Source organism: Morone saxatilis, unplaced genomic scaffold (assembly GCF_004916995.1).
Source record: "Morone saxatilis isolate NCDOM2014 unplaced genomic scaffold, NCSU_SB_2.0 Contig0, whole genome shotgun sequence".
Lineage (NCBI taxonomy): Eukaryota > Metazoa > Chordata > Actinopteri > Moronidae > Morone > Morone saxatilis.
Window position 1 is genome coordinate 11,674,415 of NW_023339650.1, and position 9,213 is coordinate 11,683,627.

The window sequence follows — 9,213 nt, forward strand, 5'->3', positions numbered from 1 at the left end:
ATGCTTAAGTAAAGTTTTGAATGCAGGGTTTTATCAGTAGATAGTGTTTTCACAGTATGGCATCGTTTCTGGCAAAGGTCTGAATACTTCTTCCACCCCTGAACATATCTCATATCTCTAGAGTCATGTCTTAAGATACATACTGTATTACCTCTACCTCTGTATTAGCAACTAAACTCAAACAACCTCACTTGTTTGGAATTTCTGTATCACACAGTCTAAAAGTAGCTGCAGTGGCCTTTCCACCCTGACCACCGCCTTAATTCTAGGAAAAAGTCCTATTAACTTTTAATAGGTCATACTTAAAAATGATTTCTATTTGGTCTCCCTTGCAAATTCAGACAGAAGAGTGTGTGATTAAAAACAGCAAGCAGGACAGATTTCACTGCGTAAAAATCGCCCACCCCTAAAAAGCCGCCCCAGTTGTCAAGTTAGACTATTAACGTGTTAAAAGCAGAAATTAACTCATATAATTTAATGATTTGTTATGACCACATTTTAGAGTAGGTGATTTAAGTTCAACGAAAAGGCTTGGAAATAAAACAGTTTCTAAAGCCTCCTTTAGATATTTCTATTCAATGCTTTACTAATGTGCCTCAATAATTTAATGTTTATGAGTTTAAATAAATTCATTTTAGGGCTTTTCTAAGCAAATTGTTTATGTGATTGTTTGCAAGTGAATCAGCACATATTTCTACCATCCCTTAAAGTCTCCATGCTACACCATGAATATTTCTCTTGATCCACCCCTGTACATCTGGATCATGGTTTGTGTCTTAAAAGCTGACCACAGAGACATCAGTGCTTCATGCAACTGCCAAAAGTTAATGGACAGATTCAGTTCATGGAGGATGCTGAGCCTGAGTTCATCCCACAGATGTAACATGGAATTGATGTCAGGTTTGCAACAGCCAGGTGATTCATGTCGCCTTTATCTGAATGTTTCTCAGACTATTTTAAAAAACAACTTTTTGTGCTCTTGTCTCCTAACTCACTTCAAAGGTTCAGCACGGACTGGAAAGGTACCCCACAGTCAGTGGTGGAAGTGCCAATACAATAATGTACAAATACTCCATTAGAAGTGAACTGCACTTAAAAACCCATTAAAGTAAGAGTACAGAAGTAGGTAGGGTAAAGGTTAATGTACTTAAGGTATCAAAAGTAAATATACTCATTATGCAAAATGGCCCTTGTGACTGATATATTATTATATATTATATAACATTATATGGCTGTTATTAACAATGTGTAAGTAGCATTTTACTGTTGTAGCCTGTGGATTTAACTACTTTACATACAGTTAGCTAGTTTAGTCCAGTGGTTCTCAACCTTTTGTCGGACCCATTTAAACCCCTTTCTCTAATCTTTGTTTTTTGTCAAATTTTTGATAACAGTTATTTAAATGTTTAGAAGTTTAGAAGGGAAATTAATCTTTAGTGAAACTGCTAACAACTCATAGACATCTGAAACATTACAAGGATGTTCTGGGCTTTTTTTCATCTAACAATGTCTTTATTATAAGATTGTTGTCTTTTGTTTGTGGTTTTATGTGAAATCCTAACCTGGAAAATAGCTATAGCTGCCAAATAATTGTGGCGGAGTAAGAAGTACAATATTTACTCTGAAATGAAGTGGGGTAGACACAGAAAGTGGCATAAAATGGAAATAGTCGAGTAAAGAGAAAGTATCTAAAAAATTTGCTTTAGTACAATATTTGATTGAATATACTTAGTTATTTTCTACCACTGCCTGCATGACCATGTCCTTGTTATACTCTGTAAACGTAAGAGTGTGCATTCCAATATTGGTTGTTTACGCTGCAATTTCACTGTGATGTTAACCCACTTTAGGCTGGCAGCACTGCCTCCCACATAGCAAACATGTTGATGTGGTGTCATCTTCAAGTCTATTTATTGTACACCTTTGATATTTTAACTATATGGTCAAACCCACCCCCCTGGCACCAACACATTGTCAGTAATAGGCTGAAATGGAAGTTGTCACTACTCTCTATACACATCTTTATTTAGAGGCACATAAAAATGAAGGATCCACTTGTGCTGCAAAGAGACGTGTTTATATTTGTGTTTATATGCGTGCGATACTGTGACACGAAGCATAGAAGTGTGATGCATGATGCACATGAGGGAAAAAAACACAAAAGCAAGGTTTGCGCTAAACATGGGTAAATTTTATTTAGCTAGTGAGTTACCTAGAGGAGAAAACTGTCACATCCTTGCAGCTGATGTCTTGCAGTTTTGGGGGAATCCCAGTCAAGCCGAGCAGGAGGGGTGATGCGGGGGTTCTCCCAAAAGTGCTAAGAGTCGTTGAGGACAGACAGTCTGATTGAGCCTGAGGTACAGTAGAGTACATCAACATCAGAGCAAAGACAGTCACCCACAGGGCCCAAGGAGGCCACCACTAGTTCTACCAGGGCAGCAGGTTTCTCCTCAGACAAATGCACTTCAGAATGACAGAATCACAAGAGAGAAAAAACCAAAGATGTGCGCTGGCCGGTGATTGCCAGCCTGCTGCATAATTGTAATCTTTTGGTACACAGAAACAGATGCAGAAAGGAAGGGAACAGGTAGGGGGGAGGATACATCCTATGATTGGCATGATTGTGGCTGTTTCCCAATTAGTTCATTCCACCTGTCAATCATCCAAACCTCTGTCTGAGGATGATCAGACAGCTGAATACAGATTCAAGTAAAAGATTAATTCATACATATCATCTTTAATTCTCTTCAGGAGCTGATGAAGCTCACCAATATCCCAAACATTTGAGGCATTACAAAAACTACAAATAAGCCTGTTGAAATCTTCTGACTACTTTGGTTAGTCAGTTAGTTGCTCACAAACAAAAATCAAAGAAGAAGAACACAGAGTTAGAGAGTTAAGGGTGTTGGTAGAGGCGGTTTAGAAGGACTGAAAGTGCTTTAAAGACAGAGTTTTCAAAGTGGGTTACGTTCTTTTCTCGTGAGACAGGAACACAGGGTTTGATGCACCAGTCAACGGATACAGATGAGTCCATCTATTGTCATGTTCAAGTGTTCAGATACATTGTCATCTTCAGCGGAAAGATCGTGAGAGCCTTTCCTCCTTGTGGTTAGGCAAATTTTTATTTAAGGTCCTATGTAATTAGTGTTGCAGTTCTAGCAGAGAGCTTGCTTGAAGGTTACTGTTTATTTCTATTGCGCTCCTGGCAAAAGGAAAAAAACAGAAAAGAGATAATCAGTGGATGGGAACAAGAGCAACAAGGGACACAAACAAACAACAAACCTAAACAGCAGCTAAAAAGTGCAAATCAGAGCTTCACTCCTCGTCTTTCATTGATGGGAAGTTTAAGATGTGTACACTTCTTTCTACAGTTCGTTCTATATTGTCAGATACAGATGCAATGAATGTCTGAGGTGAAGTTGGGAATAACGCACTTCAGCAAAGGATTCTGGGACAAAATGTGACTTCCTAAGAAGATGTGACACTCTAGTACGAGCTCCTAATTATACTACAGTGTCAGGGAGGATCATAAACCACTTAAAAATCATATTGATTGCACTTCTTAGAAGAGATGTATTGAATAAATGCCTTTATTTCGTCGATCTGCATTCATAGCACTCTGCAAATCTCATTACTTAGGATTTAGTGAATGTTTCTATTTTGAGATATTAACATATAATTGATTCTTTGTAGGGGCTATTATAATCAATTAAAAACACTACTAATGAGCTGAAAGCATTAATCAACTGGGGGTTGATGCTGCAGATACAGACTGTTACAAACAGTTTTTATAAAACTGACCTACAGATCCTGTTGGTTTTATTAATCTGTGTGACAAACAGAGTGGGTCTCTCAGAAACAGAATGAAGTATTGAATAATAATAATAAATAGTTTTACTTTACAATTCTGACTATTTCAGAACAGCTATCTCTTCAGAAGTCTAAAACCAAATGCACTTTTCATGTCATGTGTTTCATTTCTGCATAAACCTGTAAATAATGATACTGTACAGTTTAACTTCCTATTCTCGATGGAAAGTGCTGGTTTCCAAACCTGATTTCAGTGACAAACATTTGAAGCTTAGATCATAGAAAAGCCAAATCATGATTGGTTTATTGTCTAAAACATTATTATTATATTCCAATTTAAGCACACTTTAAGGTAATCTAATTAAATGGATAAAAAATCATAAAGGTTTGACATTGCCAAATAGTATTTACGGGCCAAGAACCAGATCTTATTTTAGTTCTCTAGTTCTTAAAACTAATCAATCACTAAAGTAAGGATAAATAGTACTTTCTCTGTTTAGTGTTAAAATAAGTGAGACACGGAGGAAGAGAGCATGAAAAACAGAGAGAAACGAGTTCAGTAGGCCTCAGGTATGCACTAACCAACATGTCTGGCTATGTTTACACTGTAGCCAGCCACTATACTCAGCTTGTAGTAATGCCGGTCTTGTGGATAAACACTAAACCGTCAAAATGCATACTTCATGAGTAATCACAACACACCTCAAATATCAAATATTCAAGCGTGTGTCATGGTTTACAAAAAAAAAAGAGAAAGGCTGCTGTCAGTAAAATCCTAAAAGAAAAACAGAACATGGAAACCAAAATAACCCAGGGACTCGCATTCTTTGTGCCATGTTTTAGGTGGAACAGTGTCCTCTTTGAGAAGTGGGTGTCCATGTCAGTGGTCTGGGAAAAGCCCTGTGAGACCAATCCCCCACTGTAACACTATCCCCAGAAGGGCTGCTGAGACAGGGCTGTGGCTCTGGAGACAGAAACCACAAAATTCAGCCTATACCTTCAGACCTTATACTAAGCTTGGCAATCATATCATCATTTATTTGATTTAAAATAATTGACAGGAGGTTGTCATTTATTTCTTCATAAAATGGTTCAACTAAACTAGATTTTTGAATCCACTGCCTGAATAAATATTAGGTCGGATATTCCGAAAATAATAATAATAATGAACCCAATTTACATCTTTACTGGTGTGATACGGCTGTAACCATTGCAGCAGACTGGTATTCACCATTACACGCAATTAACTTCCTTATTACTGTATATCCAGAGGAAGGAAGGAGCTAACCTCCAAGTATTAATTGCCAAATTAGTTATGCTAATAAAATCCTGCAACAACATTTATATCCAAAGTTATCTTTTAAAAAAACACTTTGGGAAGGTGTTCAAGTGCAGGTAGCTGTGCTGGTTTGACACCTCTCAAAGTTCGGGAAGGACAGGCCAAACAATAGAGAACAATTAACCTTGTCAAGCGAAGGAGGGTGAGGCCTCAGCTGGGCCGATCCTGTCATGTAGGAGGTCAGGGCTACAAAAGCAGCACAGCGCAACGCCTGCACAACGCAGGATGAAACAGGCTTTCTACTGACAGGTTGTTTTCAGAAGCCTGAAAACACTGACTTGAAATATTTATGAGAAAGTAACCCAGTGCATATTAACAAGGTCAGCAGCGAGGAGTCAATACAGCATCAATAGAGCACCAGCAGTAGGGGAGTGGGAGAAATAGGGAGGGAGCCGGTCATGGGGGTTTTCTGAACGCAATTAGATTAGCATACTGGTGAATCTAAGAATGGGTGCAGTAGAAGCAATGATAACATGTTATCCACTCCTTGGCTGCTGTTTTTCCACAGGGTTTTTACTACTTAGACTAACATCTGTGGTACACCACTGTTATTACCACTGCAACATATTTTGGTTTCCCCTCAGAGGGCGCAGGCTTTACACTGTGTGTGCTTTTCACAAGTGTACACAGACAAATGTAATCGTGCATATTTTAAATCATGTTTTTTTTTTTGCTGGGAATTTTATTTTATTCAAATGAACCCTTTAGAACATCTGAGGCCAACTGTACCAACTCTGAGGCACATTGCAGCCAGTTCGCAGGCCGAGGGCTTATGTTGTTAAAGACTAATAAAGCATGAGGAGCCTGTGGAGAGCAGAGAGGCTTGGCGTTCAAAGGGAGATCAGTGCCTACATCTGCCTTTGTCTGAAAGAGGGAATGCCAGGAATGTGGGCTATTTCAGGAAACCTCTATGCATCTAACTCCACTTGGGCAGATCATCGCCACAGAACAAGATGGCTGATGAGGAATCAGCGTTTCCTGAACCTGCTTATGAGTAATGGAGGCATGTCAATCAGCTGACAGGCCTGTGGGAACTTCCATTTACGCCAGACTGTTCATTCAGCCACAGGATGTTACAACCTCTGTCTAAAAGCAGGTGGAACAAGATCAGCTGATTACAGTCTGGAATACAGCCTGTAGCAGTGACTCAGTGAAAGTTAGCCTCCCTTTGAATTAAAGGGCAACTTAACTGAACTGCCTCATGCATACAAACAAGCTATTTACAGAGGACAGGGCTCCTTGTATGTGTGTTTATCTCACCTTCCTCAGAGCCTCCTCTTCTTCCTGACGTTTCTCATAATGTGCAAAGTCATCAAAGATTGAGGTGGTATGCTTGTAAGTGGCAATAATTTTAAGCACTTGTTTAGCCTTCTCCAGAGGCACTTCCTGAGTGTCCCTGGAGTTGGTCACTGGCTTGTTGTCATTGTTCTCCAGCCGGATGTGTCGCAGCTGGTTGTTGGGCACGTCTTTGATGAAAACCCACTTCACCTCAAACTTGCCCTTCCACTTGTCCTGNNGTGAGCGCATCTCAGCCACACCACAGAAGTGCCCACTGCCGTTGACGCTGAACAACAAGTACAGGGGCCCCTTGTTGCCCAGTGAGCGGTAGGCACCATCCAGGCGCTTGTTGCCATGTTCTGTACTACACCAGATAGAGTACTTGATTGAGCGGTGGATGTCATCTTCCGAATAGCTCTTGATAATGAAAACACGTCCGTTTTTCAAGTTCCAGTCAAAGTCTTTGGGGTTGTAGTTGTTGAGGGCACGGAGTTTCTCCAGCACGGGATGCACTTCACCAGAGCAAGGGGAGGCACTCAGTGGGACTCCCCCACCCAGACCAAAGCCCTCGCCCCGGTTCCTGGGAGCCACCCAACGGTTGGGGGGTGGACCAGGCTGCTGGGGCTGTTGCTGATGAAGGGCCTGTGGGGGGCCAGGTTGAGAGGAGAGGTGCATGTGAGGAGGGCCAGGGGGCAGAGAATGGGGGTGTTGGGGGGACTGGAGGAGACTGAGCTTGGAAGGCTTGTGTGATGTTGGTGTTGGTGTTGGGGCTGGTGTTGGTGTTGGTGTTGGTGTTGGGGCTGGGGGGGCATTGGGTTCTGCAGTAAGGGCTGGTGCTGAGCAAGGAGAGGCTGCTGCACCAGAGGCTGTGGGGGCATCATAGTCTGAGCTAACGGGGGCTTGTTCAGAGAGCCCTTATCGTCCCAAGTACCAATGTTCATATTGTGCTTTATGGGGGGTGGGGGAATGGTGGCACCTCCCCCCATCCCCATGTTGGCTTTGGGTTTGACCTTGGGCTGTGGCTTGGCCGGCTTCTTGGCAATGGCTGCCCAGGAGGCAGGTTTAGGTACGGACGAGCTGACAGACGGAGGGAGGCTATTGGCCGCCATGCTGCTCATACCTGCTGTGCCTCCTAGTGGTGAGCCCACGGTTTTGGTGACAGCTGCCACCATGTCCGTACCCAGTTTTAACCCTGTCATACCCTGCTCAATGCTGTTCAGCACCGGGACTTTACTAAGCTGGGTGTCGCTTCCGAAGCCTGCCTGTCCGTCCGTAATGGCCCGACCCAGCGAGCTGGGGGCGTACCCATAGCTGTTACTGTAGACTGAGGTCTGCGTGGACTGACCCTGAGAGACACTTGTACCCCAGGTGGAAAAGTCCGCATTGCCAGGGAAGAAGTTGAAGCCATGCTGGCCCAGGAAGGGAGGGGTGTTCCCCAGGGCACCTGGCTGGCTGAACACACCGTCGGGGATGAAGTGCGGCTCGCCATTGCTCATCTGTCCATAGGTAGTTAGGTAGGGCATAGGAGGGTCTCCTGCTGTGGACCAAGCCGCCTCTCCCAGAGAGTAAGGGAAACCAATGGATGGAGCATAGTAGCTAGGCATGTAGGGGTCAGACATTGGTGGATAGCTGTTATTCTGTGAGACATAGAGAGACAGTCAGTTAATGTACTTAATGTTATAATTTAACATGATAGGTATCATATTCAGAGTTATTCAGAGTTTAATCTTTAGAAACAAACTGGAGTGTATTTATGTGTTTCGTGGCTGACGCCTTAATTACGCAACTAATTTATCCATACCATGTTACAGGCTAAATACTGGCCACAGGCTCTTGGTGATATATTGACCATATTACTGGTTTATCGCAGGACGTTACCTGATTTGTCTGGCCGCTTAGGTAAGGCTCAAAATCATCATCATTCACACCATCCTTTTGATGCATTGATCCGTTTTGCACTAAGGATTGAAAGAGAGGACATTATAATCACCATATGTACTGTATTTGATTTGTAAAATAATGAATTTAAAGATGATGGTATGTATTGGTCAATACTCAAAATATGGCAAGATCTCAAAACAAATGCAGAATTAGGGACAATCAGCAATGGTAACATAAATAAGCTGCAGTTCAGGCAGTATCCTGATAGCATGTTAGCTCCCTGCCACACAGAAATACATTTTTAAAAACCCCCAACGCACCATCACTAGTTTAAATCCTTACCTTTATTCCCTTGTCCTTTAGGTCTCTGAAATAATTGAGTAGCACAGGAAGGGGGAACAAAAAAAAAAGAGGTGAGACTGTTAGATCACGACGTGAAACAACACACACACACACACGCACAGAGAGAGCAGGATGTATCCTCTATAACACATGAAATATAACGATTCAACTCCAAGCCAAAACAAAAAAAAAACCCCATCAGCCCGGATGTTAACATTTACAGGTTGCTTCGTGTTATTGACCGGATGTCAAACGCTCTCACATCCAGTAAACGGTGCCGCATTGGCAAACCGGCTACAGCTAGAGTTGTTGTGGCAAAACACACTCGGCCTACATTACATACATACATTTTGTGTAATATTTTTTTTCTTTCTTTTTTTGGGGGATCTGGCTCACGTCGAACCGGATCAAAACTGTTGTCGGCAAAGTTTCACGCCGCCGCACGGATCATCTATCGCACACTGCAGCTGTCAATACACGAACCTGATCGACTGTGGTCGCAGACATCCTCCAGGAACCGAAACTGATCGCTGTTTTGTGTGAGACTGTCCACTGTCCCCCCC

At 42.2% G+C, this 9,213-nt stretch overlaps 1 protein-coding gene across 1 annotated transcript; it reads right to left on the reverse strand.

Moving 5' to 3' along the window:
* Window positions 1-2,175: 2,175 nt before the first annotated feature.
* ythdf3 (YTH N(6)-methyladenosine RNA binding protein 3) lies at window positions 2,176-9,213 on the reverse strand. Its single transcript, XM_035651992.1, is given in 6 exon segments — window positions 2,176-3,202; window positions 6,410-7,176; window positions 7,179-8,064; window positions 8,306-8,385; window positions 8,651-8,675; window positions 9,134-9,213. Coding segments are annotated over 6 exon segments (1,806 nt in total). The 5' UTR covers window positions 9,158-9,213; the 3' UTR covers window positions 2,176-3,178.